Here is a 27,497-nt window from a genome sequence, read left to right on the forward strand (position 1 = left end):
GTTAGTGTGTTAGTGTCTAATAGTATGTTAGTGTGTTAGTGTCTAATAGTATGTTAGTGTCTATTAGTATGTTAGTGACTAATAGTATGTTAGTGTCTAATAGTATGTTAGTGTCTAATAGTATGTTAGTGTGTAATAGTATGTTAGTGTGTTAGTGTCTAATAGTGTGTTAGTGTCTAATAGTATGTTAGTGTCTAATAGTATGTTAGTGTCTAATAGTATGTTAGTGTGTTAGTGTCTAATGGTATGTTAGTGTCTAATAGTATGTTAGTGTCTAATAGTATGTTATTGTCTAATAGTATGTTAGTGTCTAATAGTATGTTAGTGTCTAATAGTATGTTAGTGTCTAATAGTATGTTAGTGTGTAATAGTATGTTAGTGTGTTAGTGTCTAATAGTATGTTAGTGTCTAATAGTATGTTAGTGTCTAATAGTATGTTAGTGTGTTAGTGTCTAATAGTATGTTAGTGTCTAATAGTATGTTAGTGTCTAATAGTATGTTATTGTCTAATAGTATGTTAGTGTCTAATAGTATGTTAGTGTCTAATAGTATGTTAGTGTCTAATAGTATGTTAGTGTGTAATAGTATGTTAGTGTGTTAGTGTCTAATAGTGTGTTAGTGTCTAATAGTATGTTAGTGTCTAATAGTATGTTAGTGTCTAATAGTATGTTAGTGTCTAATAGTATGTTAGTGTCTAATAGTATGTTAGTGTCTAATAGTATGTTAGTGTCTAATAGTATGTTCGTGTCTAATAGTATGTTAGTGTCTAATAGTATGTTAGTGTGTTAGTGTCTAATAGTATGTTAGTGTGTTAGTGTCTAATAGTATGTTAGTGTGTTAGTGTCTAATAGTATGTTAGTGTCTAATAGTATGTTAGTGTCTAATAGTATGTTAGTGTCTAATAGTATGTTAGTTTCTAATAGTATGTTAGTATGTTAGTGTCTAATAGTATGTTAGTGTCTATTAGTATGTTAGTGTGTTAGTGTCTAATAGTATGTTAGTGTCTATTAGTATGTTAGTGTCTAATAGTATGTTAGTGTCTATTAGTATGTTAGTGTCTAATAGTATGTTAGTGTCTAATAGTATGTTAGTGTCTATTAGTATGTTAGTGTCTTTTAGTATGTTAGTGTCTGTTGGTGTGTTGGTGTCTGTTAGTGTGTTGGTGTCTGTTAGTGTGGTCGTGTCTGTTCTTGTTTAGTGTCTGTTGGTATGTTAGTGTCTGTTGGTATGTTAGTGTCTGTTGGTGTGTTAGTCTCTGTTGGTGTGTTAGTGTATGTTGGTGTTTTGATGTCTGTTGGTGTGTTGGTGTCTGTTAGTGTGTTCGTGTCTGTTGGTGTTTAGTGTCTGTTGGTGTGTTAGTGTCTTTTGGTGTGTTCGTGTCTGGTATGTTAGTGTCTGTTGATATGTTAGTGTCTGTTGGTGTGTTAGTGTCTGTTGGTATATTATTGTCTGTTGGTGTGTTCGTGTCTGTTAGTGTGTTCGTGTCTGTTCGTGTTTAGTGTATGTTGGTATGTTAGTGTCTGTTGGTATGTTAGTGTCTGTTGGTATGTTAGTGTCTGTTGGTATGTTAGTGTCTGTTGGTATGTTAGTGTCTGTTCGTATGTCCGTGTCTGTTGGTGTGTTAGTGTCTGTTGGTATGTTAGTGTCTGTTAGTGTGTTAGGGCCTGTTGGTATGTTAGGGTCTGTTGCTCTGTTAATGTCTGTTGGTGTCTGTTGATGTCTGTTGGTGTGTTGGTGTCTGTTAGTGTGTTGGTGTCTGTTGGTGTGTTGGTGTCTGTTAGTGTGTTGGTGTCTGTTGGTATGTTAGTGTCTGTTGGTTTGTTAGCGTCTTTTGGTGTCTTAGTGTCTGTTGGTATGTTAGTGTCTGTTGGTGTTTTGATGTATGTTGGTGTGTTGGTGTCTGTTAGTGTGTTCGTGTTTAGTGTATGTTGGTATGTTAGTGTCTGTTGGTGTATTAGTGTCTGTTGGTGTGTTAGTGTCTGTTGGTATGTTAGTGTCTGTTGGTATGTTAATGTCTGTTGGTGTCTGTTGATGTCTGTTGGTGTGTTGGTGTCTGTTAGTGTGTGGGTCTCCCAGCAGGCACGCTATGCTGCTGGTCACAGTCCGACTCTCCTCTCTTGATGGCAGCTTTACGCTCTCCGCCCACTGTATTGATTAACTGTAGCTGGCTGACAGTGGCCAGGCTGGCCAGAGTGGGCTGTGTAGGCAGGGTGGGTAGATAGGAGGACAGGAGGACAGGCTCAGAGTGCAGCTGATGAACTGCTTCTGAACAGGAAATACAGTCCAGACTGGACAGGACTGAAGGCTGGCCTCTCTCTCTCTGTCTCTCTCTCTATGTCTGGCCAGGTGGCTCTGTCTGTTGTATATACAGTATATTCAGTTAGTGAGGTCACTGTAAAACACTTAAACACTTCCCAACGTGTCACAGTCGAGCCAGACTTACCCAGAATAAGACCAGAGCTGACTTGAGTAAGATATGAATAAAGTAAGACTCCTTCCTCAGAACAGAGAGGAGATGATTTTTCAGTTGTATGACTCTCCATGAAGGCAGGGTTGAATAATCTGAATGACTTCAGAATGGAGAGTGTGTTTCAGTATAAAGAAATCCTGGTCCTATTGATCCCGTGGTATCAGTGATCTTTCGCTTGTATGTGTGCGCTATTCCATACACCTATATAATATACAACGGTAGCATACTACTCTATATCTATGACCTGTGTAATGTAGAAATCATTCAGTGTATTGAACAGACCAGTAACCTGTGTATTAACCCTTTCCTCTTCTGCTAGCTCTAGTGGAGGACCTCCTGAGGACCCCTGTGGTACGAGTGGCAGGCGCCGACTGGTCGTCATGGGAGACATGGTCCGCCTGCTCCCAGGACTGTGCCAAAGGGTACCGCACCCGCAAGCGCACCTGTACCACCCCAGAGGGCAAGGCTGCCCCGCCAGCCTGCAGGGGCTCACCCGTGGAGTACCAGGACTGCAACTCTCAGGCCTGCCAAGGTAAAGGGGAAGAGAACATGCGCACACACACACACACACACACACACACATGCACTTGCACACACATAAACACACACACACTACTTCCATAACTATACATCAATGACCTCCAGTTGTGTTTAGCATAATACACACATTAAAAGACACCACCAGGGAGAGAGCTGTATGCTGATGCTAGTCCTGTAAAGTTATGCTGAGGGGACCATTACTTCCATTAGCTAATGAAACAGAACCAAGGACTCCTTGGTTACAGTAGCTGAGTCTTTGTAGCGTTGAAACTAAAGCTTCTCATCATCCCCTAATCATGCCGTTGGCCTGCTTTAACCAGTAGTAACTCCACCAAGCTCTGCTCTTAACACTCATGTAGATGGGATGTGGACCGGCTATATTAATGTTGTATGGTTGGTGCATCACTGATGATCATCCCTTGAGTGTATCATTTAGTAATGGTCATTGGCTGTGTGTGCCAACCTATTCTCTTATGTCTATATACTCAACTCTTAATTAACCTGACCTAAATGACTCAGTCTGTAATTTCTCTCTCTCTCTCTGTCTGTCTGTCTGTCTGATAGTTGGATATTATGTGACTGAGGGAGGGAGGAAGGGTACGTGCGAGAGAGGGAGAAGTCCTTGATTGAGAGACAGAAAAAGACAGAGAGAGAGAGAGTGAGGGAGGGAGGGAGAGACCGGTCCTTGACTGATAGACAGAGAGGGAGGGAGAGGTACCTGATTTACAGAGGCAGAGCAAGACTGACAGAAAGAGACAGTGAGACCGTGAGACCAAGAGACCGTGAGACAGTGAAGTTGACAGATGGAGTGGCAAGGGAGAAGAAAATAGATTTTCACAAGATTAAGAGATGGTAAAGAGTGAGAGATGGTAAAGAGTGAGAGATGGTAAAGAGTGAGAGATGGTAAAGAGTGAGAGATGGTGAAGAGTGTTACAGAGAAAGGGCTATAAGGAGAAGCCATCTTTATTTTACAAGCCTTCTGTTTGCTCGTTTTCTTGAGAGGCTCTCTCTTTATATTCCTCTTTCCCCAAAATGTCTTTCCCAGTCCCATCACCATGCAACACTCAGAGGGGCTAGACAGACAGCCAGAGGAGTGTGAGGCAACCAAAGCAGTCAGGTCCCAGTTCACTCTCCCTACTGTCTAATCCACTGAAGTAAATGGAGTTTTCTAGAGCATGGGGCGATGGGGGCGAGGACGGCATTACAGCCCCGGCTCCTCTCACCACTCACCTCCATCTCTCTCTGTCAAACGCATTCTTTACTGTCTCGCTTCCCTCATCGTTCACACTCTCAGCTCAAACACTCTCATTCAGATGGACATGCGGAAAGTACAATGGGGTGGCAGGTAGCCTAGTGGTTAGAGTGTTGGGACAGTAACCAAAAGGTTGCTGGATTGAATCCCCGAGCTGACAAGGTAAAAATATGTCGTTCTGCCCCTGAACAAGGCAGTTAACCCACTATTCCCGGTAGCCGTCATTGTAAATAAGAATTTGTTCTTAACTGACTTGCCTAGTTAATTAAAAACAAATGTGAGTGGAATGACAACACACTTAATATAGCAAGTCTTTATAGAGGGGTTAAGCATAGCAGAGTTATTCTTAGGCATGAAAAGTGCCGTGTAGGGACAATGGACAGCAATGTAGTTTTTTAAGTAGATAATATATCTGGTCCTCTGGGTAGACTTTGGTTGTGTTTATTGCAGCTACAAGAGGATAACATTTATTATGTTTATTTTTGACTAGTTAGTGATGAGAGTGATAGACATTTGACCTTTCTTATATGTTTATGTCTTTGCATGTGTGTTTGTCTTTTTGTGTGTGTGTGTGTGTGTGTGTGTGTTCCTGTCCAGTGAGTGGAGCCTGGTCGTGTTGGTCGTCCTGGTCTCAGTGTTCAGTGCCCTGTGGTGGAGGGCACTACCAGCGTACCCGCTCCTGTAACAACCCCAGCCCTGGCAACGGAGGAGATATCTGTATTGGTCTACACACTGAGGAAGCGCTGTGCAACACACACACCTGTGATGGTAAGGCACACACACATCACACCCAACACCACCCCAACACATCCATCAGAGTCACAGGCTTCCCTGTCCTTTACATCAGGACGATCATTACCTCTAATCAATACATTACAACTAGTCTATCATGATAATTACTTACTGATCAATACTGTGCCAATCAACACCTTGTTATGTCGCTCCAGAGAGGGCTGTGATGGAGTCCCCGGCCTGTCTGCTGCTTTCCTTTTGCAGCCTCAGTGCCAGCCTTGTGGTGGTGCAGACCGGTGGTGTGCCTTTTGGCCCAATATTGTGTGATGATGGGATCTGATACAGTGGGGCAAAAAATTATTTAGTCAGCCACCAATTGTGCAAGTTCTCCCACTTAAAAAGATGAGAGGCCTGTAATTTTCACCATAGGTACAACTAACTTCAACTATGATGAGAAATGAGAAACAAAATCCAGAAAATCACATTGTAGGATTTTTAATGAATTAATTTGCAAATTATGGTGGAAAATAAGTATTTGGTCAATAACAAAAGTTTATCTCAATACTTTGTTATATACCCTTTGTTGGCAATGACAGAGGTCAAACGTTTTCTGTAAGTCTTCACAAGGTTTTCACACACTGTTGCTGGTATTTTGGCCCATTCCTCCATGCAGATCTCCTCTAGAGCAGTGATGTTTTGGGGCTGTTGCTGGGCAACACGGACTTTCAACTCCCTCCAAAGATTTTCTATGGGGTTGAGATCTGGAGACTGGCTAGGCCACTCCAGGACCTTGAAATGCTTCTTACGAAGCCACTCCTTTGTTTCCCGGGCGGGGTATTTGGGATCATTGTCATGCTGAAAGACCCAGCCACGTTTCATCTTCAATGATCTTGCTGATGGAAGGAGGTTTTCACTCAAAATCTCACGATACATGGCCCCTTTCATTCTTTCCTTTACACGGATCAGTCGTCCTGGTCCCTTTGCAGAAAAACAGCCCCAAAGCATGATGTTACCACCCCCATGCTTCACAGTAGGTATGGTGTTCTTTGGATGCAACTCAGCATTCCAAACACGACGAGTTGAGTTTTTTCATTCTCCCAATTTCATTCTCCCAACATTCTCCCAATCGCCTTCTGGATCATCCAAATGCTCTCTAGCAAACTTCAGACGGGCCTGGACATGTACTGGCTTAAGCAGGGGGACACGTCTGGCACTGCAGGATTTGAGTCCCTGGCGGCGTAGTGTGTTACTGATGGTAGGCTTTGTTACTTTGGTCCCAGCTCTCTGCAGGTGATTCACTAGGTCCCCCCGTGTGGTTCTGGGATTTTTGCTCACCGTTCTTGTGATAATTTTGACCCCACTGGGTGAGATCTTGCGTGGAGCCCCAGATCGAGGGAGATTATCAGTGGTCTTGTATGTCTTCCATTTCCTAATAATTGCTCCCACAGTTGATTTCTTCAAACCAAGCTGCTTACCTATTGCAGATTCAGTCTTCCCAGCCTGGTGCAGGTCTACAATTTTGTTTCTGATGTCCTTTGACAGCTCTTTGGTCTTGGCCATAGTGGAGTTTGGAGTGTGACTGTTTGAGGTTGTGGACAGGTGTCTTTTATACTGATAACAAGTTCAAACAGGTGCCATTAATACAGGTAACGATTGGAGGACAGAGGAGCCTCTTAATTAAAGAAGAAGTTGCAGGTCTGGGAGAGCTAGAAGTCTTGCTTGTTTGTAGGTGACCAAATACTTATTTTCCACCATAATTTGTAAATAAATTCATAAAAAATCCTACAATGTGATTTTCTGGATTGTTTTTCTCATTTTGTCTGTCATAGTTGAAGTGTACCTATGATGAAAATTACAGGCCTCTCTCATCTTTTTAAGTGGGAGAACTTGCACAATTGGTGGCTGACTAAATACTTTATGGCCCCACTGTATTTATGCTGTATGTGTAACCAGGCCCTCTGCTCTGTGCATCCCTCTGTGTAGTCTCTTCTCCCAATAGGACACTGTCATTCGTATGTGTGATTCTGAGCCAGCTAATCCTGGCCTGGGTAGAAAGTTACTCTCAGACGTGTCTCTGAATAAGCCTACAGCCCTAATGAGACACCATTTCTAAAGAGTTTCTCTTTTGTTTTATCTGATTCCTAATCTTTTCTTTATTTCCTGGAATTTGCTAGCCAGTTCTTCTGTTGCTGCTGCGGCGTGTGGCTCTGTGTGTGTGTGAAATGCGTTCGAAATGTGTGTGTGTGTGTGCCTACCCGGCTGCCTGTGGTTGTGTCCACAGTTTACCATGCTAATGACGTGGCCATTTCATTTGTCTCCGGCTACGGTACATTTACTGACAAGCAGGACATTGGTCATCTATGCACAGATCCCTGCTCACTTCCCGACAGATACAGTGCACCTCCAATTAGCCAAAAGGCCTTGTGTCTGTCAGTCCCCGGACTATCTGATGTCCCTTTCAGAGGTGGCTTGACTAAAGAGATTGTGCTAACTAATGGAGGACAGGTGTGTTTGTGCTTTTGTGTTTGTGTGTGTGTGACCGTTATTACAGTCAATGCTAATAGAGGTGCCTCTGGGTTTTATTTCTGCCATGATCCAATTCTACAGCTCAGACGCATTGGTTTGGTTGAGTGACGTAAATAAATGAATGAAATGAATGAAGCAATTATAGTAAGAGGGCTGGTTTGCTGCGTTATTAAACATAATTGTAATATTATGCAACAGTACGGTGTCCATATTAGGACAGGCTCAGAGTCACAAGGCCACCAACTCCTGTTAGACTCTGAGCCTGTCCTAATATGGATGCCATCCTAATATGGACACCGTACCGTTATATTCTGTTGTTCTACCAACACAAGTTGTGGGAGATCAAAGAGCAGGTGGAGCAGCTTCAACAGCCAGTGACTGAGTATCTGACTGATACGAGAGGTAAACAGAATGGCTGCAGTCATAGAGCCTTATATATGTACAGTTTATTTGGATTAATGGGTTTTGTCATTATGTGTTGGGAAACCGGGATTGGATCCTTTCTGTTTAGTGTATACAAGTGCCTGCGGGCCGGGAAACATGACTGGCACTTGGCTCTGGACACAAACATCTCGGCTATGCACTAAACAAACTATGGGTTTGCTTACTCAATACAGTTTACCTCACAAACATTTGGGTCTGTTTGTATATGGCTAAGGTTGTTTGTGGCTGTGCTGTGGTGGGGCTAGTTTGTTTGTTTGTCTCATGCTCTTGGGTGGGCATGTTGGGTTCCAGCCATTTTAAGACTGCAGCAGTTACTTCAACTCAGGGTGAGTTCATGCTCATTTGTCTGTGTACTGACAGTCATAGTGTGTGTGTGTGTGTGTGTGTGTGTGCAGGCGGCTGGATGGCCTGGTCTCTGTGGTCAGTGTGTGACAATGCAGGGCTGCAGGTACGCAGCAGGGTCTGTGGAGCTCAAGGCTCATCCCCCTGTGTGGGAAACAGCACCGAGCACAGGGACTGCAATGAGATCCCAGGTGAGTCAGACACACCTTCATCATCATTATCATCATTGTTATCATCATCGTCGTCGTCATCATCATTATGTAACATAGACACACACTGAAATGAGCCGTATCATCACGCCAGTTTTCCAGAATAAGCCATTTCTTGGTCTGAAAATCATGTTAAATTGAAAGTACTTTTAAATCCATTAGTGTCCGGGAAACTGCCCCATATACTATCAAACTCCTCCAATCCCCACCAGACAGAGGCCTTGCCCATCTCCTATCTTAATTAGTGTTAATCTCAGTAAATCAGGCTTCTCTGACTGCTCCTCTGATGTCTCTGTCTGTTAAGTCTTCTTCCTTTATTTTTGCTGTAGTCGTAGTGATCTTTCAGGGCCTGGCTGCCAGAGACGAGACAAGATAGACCCACTAGCCCAGAATACCAAGTGAATTAAATCAAGGCTTCTCAAAATTAATATTAATGTGTCACAACACCAAGGATGCATCCCGAATGGCCCCCTATTCCCTATATAGTGCACTACTTTTGACCAGAGCCCTGTGCCCTGATCAAATGTAGTACACTATATAGGGAATAGGGGTGCCATTTGGGATGCAACCCAAATCACATCTAATTTATTTCAATTTTGGATGAGGCGATAGAAATCGTAAGGTCACTGGGATTGCGTGTGACACTGCCTGGGGGAAAATTGCCCCAAATTTAATCATTGGATTGTTGCGTCTCAATTAAAAACACACCCTTCCCTCCCTCTCGCCCACTACCTTCCTGATGAATTAGTGGAAGGCAGACGTGGTTTAACTTTAAATGATTGGCTTTACTTTGATTAAATGATTGGCTCAGGCTACACAACATTCAACATTGAAGACATTTACAACATTCCACTGGAGAAATGATTCATTGATTTGTGTTTCATGATGTTTGTTTGTGCTGTATGTACCGTATACAATATTTCATCTTCCAGTTAAAATGAAAGTCTACTCTGGTGTCTTGGGGTGATTCCAGCTGGTCTGTGGGTGGTAAGAATCTGCATGTGCTGGTAGCTGACTGTGTGTCTGTCTCTGCATGTCTGTCTGTCTGTCTGTCTGTCTGTCTGTCTGTCTGTCTGTGTGTGTGTGTTGTGTTGTGTTGCAGTGATTCTCCCTGCGTCTGGCTTTGATAAGGACCAGCAATGCGGAGGTAAGTGGATTGACAACTATCTACGTGTGTGCATGTGTGATCGTTTGTGGGGGGGTTGGAGGTAGGGTGGGTGTAGGGATAGAGCAAAATATGAAAACATGTTTTTAGAAATGTTAGCAAATGTATAGCTAGTTTACATGTGTATTTTGTAGAAGCAGCTTTGGCAGCGATTACAGCTATGAGTCTTTCTAGGTAAGTCTTAGGGTTGTATCACATTTCAGGTAAGACCCAAATGTAGACTGTGTTGAAGTAACAAACAAGAGACAAAGGACTATGACACATGGATTTACATCTAGACACATAAAAAGTAGGAAGTATACAGAGGCTATGGGACAATAGAGGACGAACAGCAAAGGGGCTAATGATTTTGGAGAAGGGGGGAAAGGTCTCAGCTTCCGAGGGTGTAGCCGCGGGGCTATAGCGGCATGCCAGCACATCCGGCTTAACATCCTTGGGTACCAGGTCGGTGTTGTGGAAGTGAAGTGGCCCGGGCCTTACTAAACCCCTCCCGGAGGTCCTGGTACTCCACGGGAATGGCACAGAGGTTCTGGGCTATTTCCAAGCACCCACCCAGGAAGACGTCCCGGGGCAGGCAGAAATGATTTCAGGCAATGATCGTGGAAGAACGGGCTCCAGCCCATGATGGCACTAGTAGACCAGTCAATCGAGGGATTGTGTCACTGGAGCCAAGAGAATCCCAATACCACAAGAACCTGTGGACACACCTGTGGTAGATGGGGGTGGTATGGTGGGTGACCCAGCCTATAGAGCGCCCTTCCAGCACTCTAACATCCATGAGAATGGAGAGGGGTTGAGTGGGGATGTCCAGCTCGGACGCCAGGGTAACATCCATAAGACTGAAATTGTCCCCTGCGTCGATGAGTATCTGGAGAGACTTGGACTGGTTTCCCCACAGAAGGGTGGCATGGAGAAGGGGGCGAGTAAGGGGAGAAGCAACATTATCCTTAAGACCCACCATAATACTCATTCCTACCAATGAGCTAGGTCTCTTGAAGGGACAGGTAGCCACATAATGACCGGCAGTCCCGCAATACAGACAACACTGGGTGTTAAGTCTGCGTACATGTTCGGCTGGAGACAGCCTAGCCCTGCCAAGCTGCATCGGCTCGGGAAGAGGCAAATTGGCTGTCTTCGGAGGCTCTTGGAGGAACTTGGGTAAGCTCGGATCCTCTCTGGGACGAAGACGCCGGGGACTTCCGGAGTTCATCAGATGCAAGGTGGGATCCTTGAGTGAGCGATTGCGACCTTAATCAGACCTCTTCTCCCTCCTACTTTCCCGAGCTGACCATCGATCAGGATGGTTAAAGCGATGAGTGAGTCGAGATCTGTCGGTAGTTCCCGGGCTGCAAGCTCGTCCTTTACTTCCTCTGATAATCCGTGCAGGAACATGTCAAACAGCGCTTCCGGGTTCCAGGCATCCTCCGCTGCTAGCGTGCTGAAATCCACTGCATAGTCCGCCACACTGACGGAGTCCTGCCAAAGCTGGAGAACTTCCAGGCAGCCTCTCTCCCGGACACCGGAGCCTCAAACTTTTCTCACCTCCACCACGAATATCTCCAGACTGAGGCAGACGGTGGATTGTTGCTCACACACCGCCGTGGCCCAGGCGAGTGACCTCCCGAACATCAGCGTAGTAATGTACGCTATCTTCGAGTTGTCCGGGGGGAACGAAGAAGGCTGCTGCTCAAAAACGAGGGAGCACTGGGAGAGAAAGGTCCGGCAGGTTCTGGAATCTCCATCGTAGTGCTCCAGGGGAGGTAAGCGGGGTTCCCGGGACACCGGGGTGACTGCGCCGCTTACCAGCCGGGTTACTGAGGGGCTGGGAGGTTACTGTCGTGGTAGGCTGCCTAGTAGGCATCCCATGGAATTGCTCCCGCAAAGCGTTCAATGCTAGGTTGTGACTTTCGGCCACATCCTGGACCCCTTCCATCAGACCGCAAAGCAACTCTTCATGTCTACCAATGAGGGCCCCTTGGGAGGAGATGGCGTTGCAGAGCTGGTCCAAGTCTGCTGGTCAGTCATGGCCAGTTCATACGATCACCTTTCAGGTTAGACCCAAAGTAACAATGTTTATTACAGCAACGGGGTAGGCAAATGGCAGGTCAAGACACGCAGAGGTCGATGATCCAGAGTAGTGGGGCAAGGGTACCGGACGACTGGCAGGCTCAGGATCAGGCTAGGCAGAGGTCGGTAACCCAGAGTAGGGGCAAAAGCACAGGACAGCAGGCAGACACAGGGTCAGGGGCAGGCAGAGTGTTCAGGCAGGCGGGCTCAGCGTCAGGACAGGCAAGGGTCAAAACCAGGAGGATGAGAAAAAGAGAGACTGGGAAAAAACAGGAGCTGAGACAAAACGCTGGTTGACTTAAACAAACAAGACGAACTGGCAACAGACAGAGAACACAGGTATAAGTACCCTGGGGATAATGGGGAAGATGAGCGACACATGGAGGGGGGTGGAGACAAGCACAAAGACAGGTGAAACAGATCAGGGTGTGACAGGGTTGAATATTTTGCTGGAATTTATAAAATGTTCCATCCAGAGAATAAATCACTTTTCTCCCGGGTAACCCGGTATTTCCCGCCAAAACCGGAAGTGTCATTCAAAATGATTATAAAGCATATAAATATGTCTGGTATAACCTGATGCTACCTGAGCCTAATGAGCCATATACAGTATTAAATACATTTTATGGGCCAATACATATGAGCCAATACATAATGTGCAGTACATATATACTGCACATTATGCACGACAGAAAAACATAAACGGCCATAGATGTAGCTAGCTATATGTTCTCTTGGTTAAATAAATTAAACTAGCTCCAGTAGGCTAATCTTTTTGAGTGTTTACTGTATTGCTGTATTGTATAATACTGTATTATATGGAGTGGAATTATGCACATGGTTCAAACCATGATAAAGCAGAAGAGAACATACAATTCTGGTGCAGCACATGCGGCCAACAAAGTAGTATAGGCTAGGGAATTAGATATGAATTTTGAAGAAGAAAATGGGGCCTATTTGTGTAGTTACTAGGCTGATTCATATGTACCTTTCATAATATTTATCTTAATGTTATTAGCCTACCTCTTCTGCAAAAGAGCCCTCATTTCGTGAGGTGATGAAAGAGGAATTGCGCGAGGCGCTCACAGGCTTACGAGAGGAACTTCGAGAAGATGTAAGAAAATAACTAAATGAGTTCAAGAAGGACATTAACCAGAAACTGGAAGAAAACAAAATAGAACTTCACAGCATAGCTACAAGAATGGGGGACGCAGAACAGCGCATTGGGGAAACGGACACATGGAACTCTGCAGGAAATACTTGAACAGTCACTGAAAAGCCAACACGCACTACAGGCAAAAGTGACAGAACTCGAAGATTTCTCACGTCGAAACATTAGACTTTATAACATAGTAGAGGGCGCAGAAAAAGACTCTATGCCCAACTTCGTGGAGGACCTATTCAAGGGCATACTTGAAGACGACACTGACCTGGGAATCGAGAGAGCACACTGAGCCCTGGCCTCAAAACCCCCCAGCGGCACCCCACCAAAAATGCGGGTATTTCTGGAAAATGGCCTGGTTACATACGAGCATGCAGACGAGGCGGCTGAAGTCACTCCTGCTATATTGTGGGATGCAGCTAAGGCGGTTATTAGAGGGAAGATCATAGCCACATCATCTCTCAAGAAAAAAGATTAAAGCACAGAAACTGCTGAAATTACAGGAAACCCAGGTACGATCTCATGGTCAACACAAAGACCATCTTATATTACGAGCGATTCAAAAGGTAAAACAGGAAATTGACCAGATTTATAGAGAAGAAGTAGAGAAAAAGCTTAGGTTCCTGAAACAACGATATTATGAAGCAGGCTCAAAGGCAACCAAATTACTAGCATGGAGACTCAGGAAACAACAAGCACAGAATACCATTTTCAAAATAAAAGACCCCAAAACAAAAAAGATCACATGCAAATTAGATGAAATACAGAATGCATTTGAATCATGTTACACAAATCTGTACAAGCAACCAGAGAAGGCAGATGCACAGACAATAGAGCACTTTTTGAACTAACTTGATCTCCTCTCAATTGGGACAGAGCAAAATGATAGACTAACTTTAGAAATATCCACCGAAGAAATTAATAAAGCAATATCTCAACAAAAAGTCAACAAGTCTCCAGGCACTGATGGCTTTCCTTCAGAATGGTTCAAGACCTTCAGAGAACAATTAGCACCTCTACTTAAGGCCTGTTTTAACTGGACTCTGAGGGAGGGGGGTCTCCCACCGTCATGGAGAGAGGCCATCATATCAGTAATCCCAAAAGAGGGTAAAAATAAGAAAGAATGCAGTTCATATAGACCTATCGCAATTCTTAACACATGGAGAACATAATCCCAGAATTGATTGACGGAGATCAAACTTTCATACAAAATAGGCAGACATAGGACAAAATAATGAGAACACTACATGTCATGGACCACATTACTCAGAATAAGACAAGTGCAATATTAATCAGCCTAGATGCAGAAAAAGCATTTGATTCAGTGGGATAGGATTACCTATTCCAAGTTATGGATAGATTTGGTTTCAATAAAGAAGTGATACAGTGCATCAAAACACTGTATTCATGTCCGACAGTTAGAATGAATATAAATGGACAGTTGACACGAAAGATCAAATTAGAGCGAGGGGCAAGACAAGGCTGTAATCTTTCACCCGCGCTCTTCTCCTTGTACCTCAAACCATTAGCTCAGGTAATAAGACAGGACCCAACCTTAGAGGGAATAACAATAAGAGACAGTGAACATAAGATATGCATGTATGCTGATGACGTTCTGTTATTCCTTAAAGACCCAAGTGTACCTAGATTGATGGATGATTTACAAACATTCGGAACATATTCAGGGCATGTGCTCAACGTACACAAGACCCAAGCCCTAGTTTATAATTATACCCCACAGGAAGAGCTGAAGAGTAGGTATAACTTCCACTGGACCTCTTCATCCATTAAATATCTGGGAGTAAACTTACCAATAGATACACCCAAACTTTATGACATGAATTACGATCACATCAACAAGAAAATATATGATGACCTGGACAGGTGGAATTCACTTCCCTTAGATCTTAATAGTAGAATTGAAACATTCCAAATGAACATCCTGCCAAGGTTACTGTATTTGTTCCAATCACTGCCCATAGAAATCCCACCTAAACAGTTTAGGGAATGGGATAAACGGATATCAAGGTTTATTTGGAACAGTAAGAGACCAAGAACTAGATATACAACATTACAGTTACCAAAAAACTGTGGGGGTATGGCCTTACCAAACCTAAAAAATTATTATGTGTTAGCCCAATTGAGACCTCTGGTGTGTTGGTGCAATTCAGAATACGAATCCAAATGGAAAGACATCGAGACTACTTTGACAGAGATACCCATACCGTCAGTTTTGGGAAATAATGACATGGTAAAATAAATATACAATAGACAAAATCAGTGGATTAATTTCTCTCTGAAGACATGGTTTAGGGTAGTTAAGCAAAATAATTTAGACGGAGAGATCAAACTGCTGAGTTGGCTCGCATACGACCCCAGCTTCATCCCTGCAACTCAGGACAGCAGGTTTAAACAATGGATGCAGAAAGGCATCACATCACTCAGTACAATTATAAGGAATGGGAACCTAGATACAGTGCCTTGCGAAAGTATTCGGCCCCCTTGAACTTTGCGCCCTTTTGCCACATTTCAGACTTCAAACATAAAGATATAAAACTGTATTTTTTTGTGAAGAATCGACAACAAGTGGGACACAATCATGAAGTGGAACGAGATTTGTTGGATATTTCAAACTTTTTTAACAAATCAAAAACTGAAAAATTGGGCGTGCAAAATTATTCAGCCCCTTTACTTTCAGTGCAGCAAACTCTCTCCAGAAGTTCAGTGAGGATCTCTGAATGATCCAATGTTGACCTAACTGACTAATGATGATAAATACAATCCACCTGTGTGTAATCAAGTCTCCGTATAAATGCACCTGCACTGTGATAGTCTCAGAGGTCCATTAAAAGCGCAGAGACCATCATGAAGAACAAGGAACACACCAGGCAGGTCCGAGATACTATTGTGAAGAAGTTTAAAGCCGGATTTGGATACAAAAAGATTTCCCAAGCTTTAAACATCCCAAGGAGCACTGTGCAAGCGATAATATTGAAATGGAAGGAGTATCAGACCACTGCAAATCTACCAAACCCTGGCCGTCCCTCTAAACTTTCAGCTTATACAAGGAGAAGACTGATCAGAGATGCAGCCAAGAGGCCCATGATCACTCTGGATGAACTGCAGAGATCTACAGCTGAGGTGGGAGACTCTGTCCATAGGACAACAATCAGTCGTATATTGCACAAATCTGGCCTTTATGGAAGAGTGGCAAGAAGAAAGCCATTTCTTAAAGATATCCATAAAAAGTGTTGTTTAAAGTTTGCCACAAGCCACCTGGGAGACACACCAAACATGTGGAAGAAGGTGCTCTGGTCAGATGAAACCAAAATTGAACTTTTTGGCAACAATGCAAAACGTTATGTTTGGCGTAAAAGCAACACAGCTGAACACACCATCCCCACTGTCAAACATGGTGGTGGCAGCATCATGGTTTGGGCCTGCTTTTCTTCAGCAGGGACAGGGAAGATGGTTAAAATTGATGGGAAGATGGATGGAGCCAAATACAGGACCATTCTGGAAGAAAACCTGATGGAGTCTGCAAAAAACCTGAGACTGGGACGGAGATTTGTCTTCCAACAAGACAATGATCCAAAACATAAAGCAAAATCTACAATGGAATGGTTCAAAAATAAACATATCTAGGTGTTAGAATGGCCAAGTCAAAGTCCAGACCTGAATCCAATCGAGAATCTGTGGAAAGAACTGAAAACTGCTGTTCACAAATGCTCTCCATCCAACCTCACTGAGCTCGAGCTGTTTTGCAAGGAGGAATGGGAAAAAATGTCAGTCTCTCGATGTGCAAAACTGATAGAGACATACCCCAAACAAAGTATTAACTTAAGGGGGCTGAATAATTTTGCACGCCCAATTTTTCAGTTTTTGATTTGTTTAAAAAGTTTGAAATATCCAATAAATGTCGTTCCACTTCATGATTGTGTCCCACTTGTTGTTGATTCTTCACCTCCAAAATTAATCCAAGTATTCACTTACGCATACAACTTGGGGAGTAACAAAAAAACGATTTCAAATCTCCACTTGGGTATTCAATCCTCAAAGAAACATTCTACAAATTATATTAAAAAGAAATGGGAGGAGGAACTTAACATTGAAATAACTTATGAAACATGGTTGAACATATTAGAGACTCAACAAAGCTCCACCAACTCAAGGTCACTGGGGAGCTTACTGGGGAGAAATAAGATCTAACATTGGAAAAATAATGTGATTTGACATAGAACAAACATTCATTTCTTTGTACATGGGTGAAATACCTGATAACTTACACAATAGAGAAACGTACTTCTTGAAGGTCCTACTGGCAACCAGTAAAAAGGCTATCACTAGGAAATGGCTACAAAAAGACCCTCCCACAGTGACACGATGGATAGACATTGTAGAAGAAATACACCACATGACCTTTGCTTTAAGAACTCACCAGGAGAGAGGTCAAGAATACTGGGAAAAATGGGTTTCGTACATGGAAAAGGTCTAATTCAAAGATGTCAATGTAACTAATATGATGATGAAGGTATGAAGTGCACTGTAACTGCCAGATCTTTTTTGTTGTTCTTTTATTTGTACTTTCTTTGTGTTCCGACAATAAAAACTAAGTATAAAAATATTAAAAAATCTCAAAGTTCTGTCAAATTGGTTGCTGATCATTGCTAGACAACCATTTTCAGGTCTTGCCATAGATTTTCAAGTAAATCTTAGTCAAAATTGTTAATCGGCCACTCAGGAACATTGTCTAGCACTGTCGTCTTGGTAAGCAACTCCAGTGTAGATTTGGCCTTGTGTTTTAGGTTATTGCCCTGCTGAAAGGTGAATACATCTCCCAGTGGAAAGCAGACTGAACTAGCTTTTTCTATAGGACTTTGTCTGTGTTCATAGCTCCATTCGGTTTCTTATTTATCCTGAAAAAAAACCCCAGTCCTTAACCATTACAAGCATACCCATAACATGATGCAGTCATCACTTTGCTTGAAAATATGGAGTGGTACTCAGTAATATCTTGTATTGGATTTGCCATAAACATAACACTTTGCATTCAAGACCAAAGTTAATTGCTTTGCTACAATTTTGCAGTATTACTTCAGGATGGGGGAGCTGTGAAAAAAGAGACTAATTGGTCCACTAATACAGGACTCGTAAAGGCCCAGTGCACTACTTTTGTGAAAAAATACTAAAATAATGTCCGCGCTACAGACTGAAATATTTGTCTGCTAGTACAGGACTTTTGTGAAAAAGCACCCTCAGTTCCCCTACTTCCCACCGCTATGCAAACAGGGTGCATGTTTTGGAATATTTCTTATTCTGTATTGTTTAGTAATTACAATGTTGTTGATCCACCCTCAGTTTTCTCCTATAACAGCCATTCAACTCTGTAACTGTTTTAAAGTAATCATTTGGCTCATGGTTAAATCCCTGAGCGGTTTCCTTCCTATCTAGTAACGGAGTTTGGAAGGACACCTGTATCTTTGTAGTGAATGGGTGTATTGACACACCATCCAAAGTGTAATTAAGAACTTCACCATGCTCAAAGGAATATTACATTTTTCACCCATCTACCAATAAATGCCCTTCTTTGTGAGGCATTGAAAAACCTCCCTGGTCTTTGTGGTTGAATCTGTGTTTGAAATTCACTGCTTGGCTGAGGAACCTTACAGATAATTATATGTGTGGGGTACAGAGTTGAGGTAGTCATTCAAAAATCATGTTAAACACTATTATTACACACAGATTGAGTCAATGCAACTTATTATGTGACTTGTTTAAGCAAATGTTTTCATTTAGGCTTGCCATAACAAAGGGGTTGAATACTTATTGACTCAAGATGTTTCAGCTTTTCATGTTGAATAAAAAATACATTATGGGTTATTGTGTTTAGGCCAGTGACAAGAAAATCCAAATTTTATAAATTTTAAATTCAGGCTGGAGCACAACAAAATGTGTGAAAAGTCTAGGGGTGTGAATACTTTCTGAAGGCTGCTGCTGGACAAAATCAGGATGGCACAAGCCTTTGAACCAATCATTAGATGGGGAATATGCATTATGGGGGATGGCCATTAGAATGAGGTGTAGGTAGCGTCGTGGGAATGGTAATGGTTTGAAAAGGCTGTGCCGCCACACCATTAGACATTTTCCAGGAAGATGCCAGGGAAACTGAGAGCTTGGTGCCCTTCAATAAACCAACATTTTGCTAGCCTGGTCACCGATCTGTTTGTGCTGTCTTGCCAACTCCTGTGGCTATTGAATGACCATAGGAGTTGGCAAGACAGCACAAACAGATTATTGACCAGGCTACTGAAGTAGTGCTTGTTGCCCCTGAATGAACCACCATTTTACTGCAATATAATAGCTGATGGAGGACAGAAAGAGAGAAAACGACAGATTACAGGCACAGATAAGTGAACCAAACATCCTGACTGATCTCCTACCATCTGTCGGCTTTGTTGTGTCTTCCCAGCATTCACCTCGCTGCACCTGATAGCCACAGGCGTGTCCTGTTTCCTGGGGGCGGGCCTTCTGTCCTTTCTGGCCTACGTGTATAGCCAGCGCTTCCACAAGCCCTCGCAGGAATCCGCCGTCATACACCCCACCACACCCAACCACCTCAACTACAAGGGCAACACTACACCAAAGAACGAGAAGTACACGCCCATGGAGTTCAAGGTATTGTCACAGGTATTCAAGGATTCTCACACACGTAGACACGGACGCACGCATGCAGACACGTGCTCGCATACCCACACCATGAAACACCATTTTCTGCGTAGCACAACGATTAGGTAACACCAGTCATTCATTTGATTTTGACAGGAGATTCCATATGCATAGGTTTATTTCATTACATTAACTACTGTACAGGGAATAGAGATATGGTGGGAGCTCAGAACATATATTTCTTATTTCTCTTCACCTGGTTTCCTTACTCCACTTTCTGTTCACAGTCTCAGTCCTTATTAATGGCCCTCATTAGCCTGTTATACCCATGGACTCCCACTGCTGTTTATAATGCTGGAACCAGCATCTTTTGAGGGATGTAACACCTGTGTGTGCCTGTGAGCCACGCTCCGATCTCATCGATCTATCCCACAATGGCATTGCCCTCCCTGCATGTGGCAGGGTTAGCCCTAGGACCGACGTTGTATCATGATCCACCTAGTATACATACTGTTTTTGCAGCATTATGCGGCAGGTAGCCTAGTGGTTAGAGTGTTGGACTAGTAACCGAAAGGTTGCAAGATTGAATCCCCGAGCTGACAAGGTAAAAATCTGTCGTTCTGCCCCTGAACAAGGCAGTTAACCCACTGTTCCTAGGCTGTCATTGAAAATAAGAATTTGTTCTTAACTGACTTGCCTAGTTAAATAAAGGTACATTTTAAAAAATGATATTGCCCCATAATTAGTCAAGTACTATGCTAGGACGCTCTTTATCTCAGGTGACGGTTGCTGCTTCTTAGGGTGGAACCTGATTATTTTCTGAAGATGTTAGCCACCAGCTGGCTGAGTGATATGTTTGTGGCTGAGTGAGGCTGGGTCCTCATGCTGGGCCCTAATTATGAGAGTCATACGTTGAGAGCAGTGTCTCATTAGGTTAACAACCAGACCAGGCAGGTTTCATACTACAGGTAGTTAGCTAGCTATTTGCCTGGCATCCTCATGGATTTCTCTAAGTTTCACCATTAAGTGCAGCATTGTCTGGTTTAACCAGGCTACCTAGCTAGAGCCACTGGCTCAACCTGAGAACTACTGCTGTTATTGTTGCTTTAGCCATTACATTATGCGGTTATTTCTTCACAGGCCCTCACCACCCAACGTTGTTGTGCATTTCACTGATTCTGTAAACCATTTACAGAGCCGTGTTTGGCCTGGCTGTTAACATAAATGACATTACTCAGCAGCCCTCCGTAAAGTGTTCCCTTCGTCGGCACATTGTGGCTTCTAGCTGCCACGACCTGCCTCTAAAGTGCAAGTGTATTAAATTAAGTGTGTCCCAAATGGGACCTAATTTCCTATATAGTACACTCATTTCCCTATGGGCCCTGGTAGTGCACTATAAAGGGAATAGGGTGCCATTTGGGATACAAACTAAATGTTTTTGTATTGCGTTTTTTGGAGCCACCTACTGTAATTTATTCATGCCTCTCATATTTGTTCATTGATTACGCTTGATGTTTGGCTGCTAAATCATATTTGTTGAAGGGTTGTACCTTACTTAGAAATCCACTTACAGTACCCAGCACTGTTGCCCACTTTTCAACCTGTAAGAGTCTAATATATTGATATTGCTCCTGTCTGAGTCGTTGGTAAACTAACCCATCTGTTACAGCACTGGTATAAAACTCTTATGTCACTGTTATAACACTGTTATGACTGTTTTCTCTACTCTTCCCACCTCACCCAGAAAAACACTTTACTGAACAGTACGTACCTTTTCAACTGATCAGTGTTTTTTGTCTAATTTTGTAGCCACTGTCACCTGTTATGACACTGTCTTCTCTCCTCCTCTAGACTCTGAACAAGAATAACTTGCTCCCAGATGAGAGGTCTAACTTCTACCCTACACCCCTGCAGCAGACTAACATGTACACCACCACCTACTACCCCACAGCGCTGGGCAAATATGACTACAACAGGCCTGACTCCTCCCCTTCCCCCTGCAGGACCTATAACAACAGCTGAGACACCCCGCCCCCACCCCCATGGCCCCCGGCACCGCCCACCCAGACTGAACTGAACTCCACCCCAATCACAATGGTGACAGATGGAATGGTGACTGAACCCATCCATTTTTGCTCCCCTCTCCTTTATCCCATGGTATCTACCAAATGGTGAGAGGGGTGTAAGGGTATACCTGGAACATACCATCAGCACTCTGTATAGGTGCTGATGCCTCCATTAAACTCGCTAAGTAGAGCCAGGAATTTGATCATAGTTTGGGGTATATTTTGGGGGGTGTGAGTACTGGACATCACAGTGTCAACGTAGTGCTTCGGTGGAGAGATAAATGATGAGCTCTATAAGACACTATAAGCTACATTATGGAGTTGAATTACTTATCCCTGTGGAACTTGACAACCTGAGCGCCTTACTGAAGGTGTTGTGTTGCTATCCAGAGAGGCTAGAGTTGGCCATAGGAGAAAACTCTCTTCCCTGGTCTGTCTGGTCACCTCTATGATTGAGTCTCTTTTTAAAATGTAATTTCTTTTTTTTACTCCCTTTTTCTCCCCAATTTTCAATCTTCTCTCATCGCTGCAACTCCCCAACAGGCTCGGGAGAGGCAGCCTAACCGCGCTCCTTAACACCACCACTAGTTTAACCTGGAGGCCAGCCACACCAATGTGTCAGAGGAAACACTGTTCAACTGGGGAACGGGGTCAGCCTGCGGGAACCTGGCCTTCCACAAGGAGTCGCTAGAGCGCGATGAGCCAAGTAACGCCACATCATCCAAACCCTCTCCTAACCCGGATGACGCTGGGCCAATTGTGCGCCATCATATGAGACTCCCGGGCCATGGCCGGTTGTGGCACACCCCGGGAATGAACCCAGGTCTGTAGTAACACCTCCAGCACTGCGATGCAGTGGCTTAGACCGCTGCACCACTTGGGAGGCCTATAAATCTCTATGACACCAACATACCCTCGGTCTGCAGCATCCATCCCCATGATAAACACCTAATTCTCCCAACAACAAAAGCAGTTACCCAGAACAACCCTACCAGCGCATATCATTTTGTCTGTCCTTCAGTATGGTGGATGCGAATCGGGAGGGAACAAAAAAAAGAACTAAATTAATTCAAGAGATGAAGAGATCAATATCAGTATTGTGTTTGGAGGTGGATGGATGCACTCAGGTCACCTCGCCTCATCAAATGACACGAGGAGGACAAGTACCTGGGACCTCAGCTCTGCTGTTGCGCCATGTTTTTGGGTGGTACTATGGGACCAGGGGAACAGAGGCACATCCAGGAATGGCAGCGTGTGATCTGTTATAGGAAAAGTGCCTACACTAGACCACATAGATACAGACATACTCACTGCTGGAGATAATCTCTATCTGCTTATGCCCAAACAAGGCCCACACCTCAGGCTGGCTGTGTTATGTACTGTATGGGTATGTTCACAAGGCAATGTTTCCCAGGGAATGATCTGAACATGGGCTAGAGAGATGAGGTGTCTGACTGAAATACAGTGGGAATCATCCAGCTTTGGGTATACAATAGACAGGATCATGTAGAGTCAAATTTGACTTTCTATCACTTCTTTTTTATGATGATATAAAGACTTTTGGAAGGAATTCCCTTGGTTCTAGAATGGAATGGATGTATTCTACTGAGTACTATACCTACCTACCGCTCAGTGGTCATATTAAATATGGCCAGTGTGCAGAACTGGACTGCAACCGATTTTATATGATATCGTACAAGGTGGGATAAAAAAGTAGTGGGGCATTTTTTTATGAGGGAGGTTATTTGTTTGATGTTCAAGAGAGCAGTAGGATAGGAGGAAATATTTTATTTCACAAATAAGGGATAGCTGATTCACTTTTGAGTTTCTCATCGGTTTCACACCACAACATATAAAAAAAATCACAGCAGCTTAGTAGCCAATAGGTGTCTGACAAATGAAAGGAGAATATTGCTTTATTACAACCACGTCTTTATTTTTGAAGGCATGTTATAGAAGAGTCCAGAACTTTATTTTTGAAGGCATGTTATAGAAGGGTCCAGAACTTTATTTTTGAAGGCATGTTATAGAAGGGTCCAGACCGTTTTTGTTGTTGTTGCAATTTCACTTGTTTTTGAGAAACCAGCGAGTCACAACCTCATCCTCGTTGTGCAGTACGGGAGCTCTGAAAAAACATGAACAAATGCTCCAAAAACACTCAAATCCTTTTAGAAACGCAAAACCTTCAGTATAGTGATGCAGGTCTTTAGATATTGTACACGTGAAATTGTGTCATTGCGAACTTTATCCGCAACATTATATTCCATTTTGTGCAACTCAAGCTGTTTCCCCTATCCAGCTGTTCCATTCTCCTAGTGGCCTGCTGCTAAAATGGACGGAGAGGTATCATTCCAACAAAATGGAATATAACGTTGCGGATAAAGTTCGGAATGGCACAATTTCATGTGTACAACATCTAAAGACCTGCATCACTATACTGAGAGGGTTCCTGTTTCCCCAAGAAAATGTTTTGAAGCATTTGTTCATGTTTTTTCAGAGCCCCCGTACTGAACAACAAGGATGAGGAAATGACTTGCTGGTTGGGGTAAGTTAATTCAAATAAAATAAAAAGTGAAATTGCAAAAATAAGTGTCTGGACCCTTGTATAGTACTGAATAATTCAGTACATATAAAATTGAGATTTGGTTGTAAAAACACACACTATTCTCCTTTAAGATTTTACAAAAATAAAATAATGTAGAAGCAAATATTCAGACTGACTGTAGCGAATATCAATGTGTCCCTCTCTTTACAATGCTAAATCATGCTTAAAATGCTTTGGTATGAGATTATTGTTGTGTGTGTGCGTGTGTTTGCATGTGTGTGTGTGTGTGTGCGCGCATGTTGGCGTGTGTGTGTGTTTGCTTGCTTCGTATGTGTATGCCTGTGAGAGGGAATGAGGAGAGGAACAGACAACTGTATGTATTTTGTACAATGTAAATGTAATTCTTTCTTACATATGACTGTGTATATAATGGGATCTGTAAAGGGGTATGTGCATTTTTTCCACACATTATGATGATAGCACTCCTAATGTTCCACTGGGTTTCCATATGTTCCATGTATAAGATGATAATCACTGTAAGTTAACGAGAGCTGCGCAGTTCTCATAAGGAAACACTATTTATAGTGAAGCTTGGATCATAAAGGGCATTTCAGAAACAGAACTGAGCTATATTTTATTATTATGCCCGCTGTTAAAATGAATGCTAATTTAGCAGCAATGCTTTCAGTTCCACTCATAGAAATGGTATGATTCTATTCTATCGTTCTAATTCTATAGTTCCCGTTATATGCACGAGAGCTCTATCTGTACATAAGAGACAGCCTTCGATCTGCAGAGCATTAATGACATCTAAAGGTTAGTATAATGTAAATGTATATTGTTGTATAGCTAACACTGTTTAAAAAAAAAAAAGCCTTAGTTGAAAAAAATCTATAAAAAGTGCAGCAGCTATGTACTCACCAACCATGGGGTTTGTAAGGGGATAGAGTTTGTCAATGTGACTGGTTGACTACGGCCTGGACAACTTCTCCAGCTGTTTTGTAACTTTCTATAGATGTACAGTTTGTCCAGATCCTATGTAGTATCTTAATCCCCGTTTATACCTGGTGCTAACATACATGCCTTGTCCTGATTGTGTCCACATCCTGATTGTGCCAACATATGCAGACAGGTATAGATGATCAAAAGACACATTATGATCTGATTGTGATTAGATCTTACTGACCACCTCTGGAGGTAGTCAGGGACTCATTCTGTCTGGCTATCTCACAAGTCTCTGGACAGTGAAACTATTTAAATCATAATTATATTGCCTTCTAAAAGAATTGACATGTGTCTTAAAATAAATAAATAAATATTATTTTGAAAGAAATCCATCAAATCATTTTCGTACAGTGAGGGACCATGAAATCTGGTCACAGTGCGGACACGGTGGATGAATAAGGCTGTCTGTCTAAACGCAGCCTTATTCATCCACCGTGACACGGATTTAGTTTTTTTACTAAATGTTCACCAGGTATAAATACGGTTTAGACAGCCTGTCCTTTTAGAAGCACTCGTGCCATTTTAATACAAAATATCACCACAACAGTTTAAAAAACATAAACATTTTAAATGAACAAGAACAAGACACAGAAAATGGTGAGTAGTGTATAGTAACAGTATTACGATAGTCCATTGACTAGATCAAAGTAATTCAGCTGTTTAGAGGATTTACAGCAACCCCTCCACCCAGTGGTTTTCCTTTTCCCCACTTGCCTGACCCACATTTTTTGGGTTTGTGATTGGCTCCCCCTAAATGATGACTCCCTTTGATTGTCTTCCTCTGGCCCTGTAGTAATTTTTGATTGGGCAAGCTGGATGTCACATTGTGAATCTTTGTCCCCTGATTGGCTCGGTGCCCTTCTATGCAACTGACCTGGTGGTACTATTAGATATGTGATGTAGACTGTAATCACTGCCTTTTAGACACTGTGAATTTTTTGGTACTCTATATTTTTGTATATTGTACATTATAAAGGATAATAAACCTTGATGCCAACATGGCGTGTGTGTGTGTGAACTCCATCATTCCATCAGGTCACTCCAATGCCTCTGCAAATTACGCTATGCGGTATGTACAGGTATCACCTGAAATTGACAACACATCATCCCTATCAATTTATACCTAAACTTCCCTCACGCTGAAAGTATCCATATACTGTATGTAGCCTACAGTACTGTGCTTGGCAGGGCTGAAAACAATCTGACAAGTCAGAAACCCCCACCCCACTCAGGTACAGTGCTTCCTCATTTGGCTGGGGTGCTGCCCTGGCTGTGCCTCTCCATTACCCAGAGAAGCATAGGACTAATGAGAGTGTCTTTATTGATGAATGCAGCAATTGCATTAATCACCTCATCTGCTGAGCTGACCCACAGGCATGGACATGATGGAGTGTGATCATGGTGTGATGGGAAAGCTGGCTCACCATCTATAGTAGTCTCGTCCTATAGGCTAATACTGCTGAGTGTTGCCCTATAGGGATGGCTGGTGTGTGAGGTAACTATCCATCAGATGATGTAATGAGAGTCAGAGTAGAAATGAAGAGGACTATACAGGACACCACTGCTGCAAAAGAGGTGACCCCCTCTCTCCACTCTGGTTTTTAATGATCTATGTCACCATGGGAGTCCATCCTCCTCCTGTACAATGTCCTCTGGGCTGCAGAGCTGCAAGTTAGAACAAAGTGTTAACACATGACTATGCTTATTGGCTCCAGTGCTTTAAAATTAGTGTCTGCATAAGTGTGCCACGGCCCTCTGATGTACATTACACCATGACCAGTGGCCTTTGAGAAACATGGATCTTAAGGACTGTCCTCGTTATTGGCTCCAGTGCTTTACCATTAGCTTAGCATCAGTGCGTCCGTCTGATGTACATTACATCACCACCAGTGGGCCTAGTAGATCTTAGATGCTCTAGTTCTCTCTGATGATGTTTATCAAGTGGAGGGCCGTTGTTGATCGTGTTGAAGTATTGCTTCCCCAGAGGGAGGATCAAGAGTGGGATGCAGAGACAGACGTGTTTGTGTGTTTACATGACAGAGAAGATCACACAGAACCCCATCTCTGAGCCAGACGATGGCTCTCATCGCAACGTCTGTGGGTTCTGGATCGTGTCGTCATGTTCAGTGGCCAGTCTCACACACACACACTCACAAAAGCTCAGATCTCCATCCTCTGAGAAATACTGGGAAATTGTTTGATGCATTAGCTAACAATCTACCAGCCAACTCTTCTCTGACGTGAACGATGGAACTTTGCCTGAAATTAACTCAAAGGGACTTCATGGCATTTGAAATCTAATTAAA

The 27,497-nt window shown here is 43.1% G+C and overlaps 1 protein-coding gene across 7 annotated transcripts in view; it reads left to right on the top strand.

Annotated features, from left to right (window-relative positions):
• The window catches only part of LOC110520272 (semaphorin-5B), a 186,799-nt gene extending 160,604 nt beyond the window's left edge, over nt 1-26,195 (top strand). For 2 of the 7 annotated variants that reach the window (XM_090229997.1, XM_021597457.3), the window contains 6 exons: nt 2,790-3,002; nt 4,860-5,030; nt 8,360-8,497; nt 9,618-9,662; nt 19,379-19,584; nt 21,427-26,195. In XM_090229997.1, coding sequence (XP_090086123.1) covers nt 2,790-3,002; nt 4,860-5,030; nt 8,360-8,497; nt 9,618-9,662; nt 19,379-19,584; nt 21,427-21,597 — 944 coding nt within the window. In that variant the 3' untranslated portion in view covers nt 21,598-26,195. Of the gene's footprint in view, nt 1-2,789; nt 3,003-4,859; nt 5,031-8,359; nt 8,498-9,617; nt 9,663-19,378; nt 19,597-21,426 lie in introns of all 7 variants that reach the window. The other 5 variants (XM_021597455.3, XM_021597456.3, XM_090229998.1 and 2 more) reach the window with 3 other exon arrangements.
• The last annotated feature ends 1,302 nt before the right edge of the window (nt 26,196-27,497 follow it).

This window comes from Oncorhynchus mykiss, chromosome 3, assembly GCF_057628025.1.
Source record: "Oncorhynchus mykiss isolate SJ-2025 chromosome 3, ASM5762802v1, whole genome shotgun sequence".
Lineage (NCBI taxonomy): Eukaryota > Metazoa > Chordata > Actinopteri > Salmoniformes > Salmonidae > Oncorhynchus > Oncorhynchus mykiss.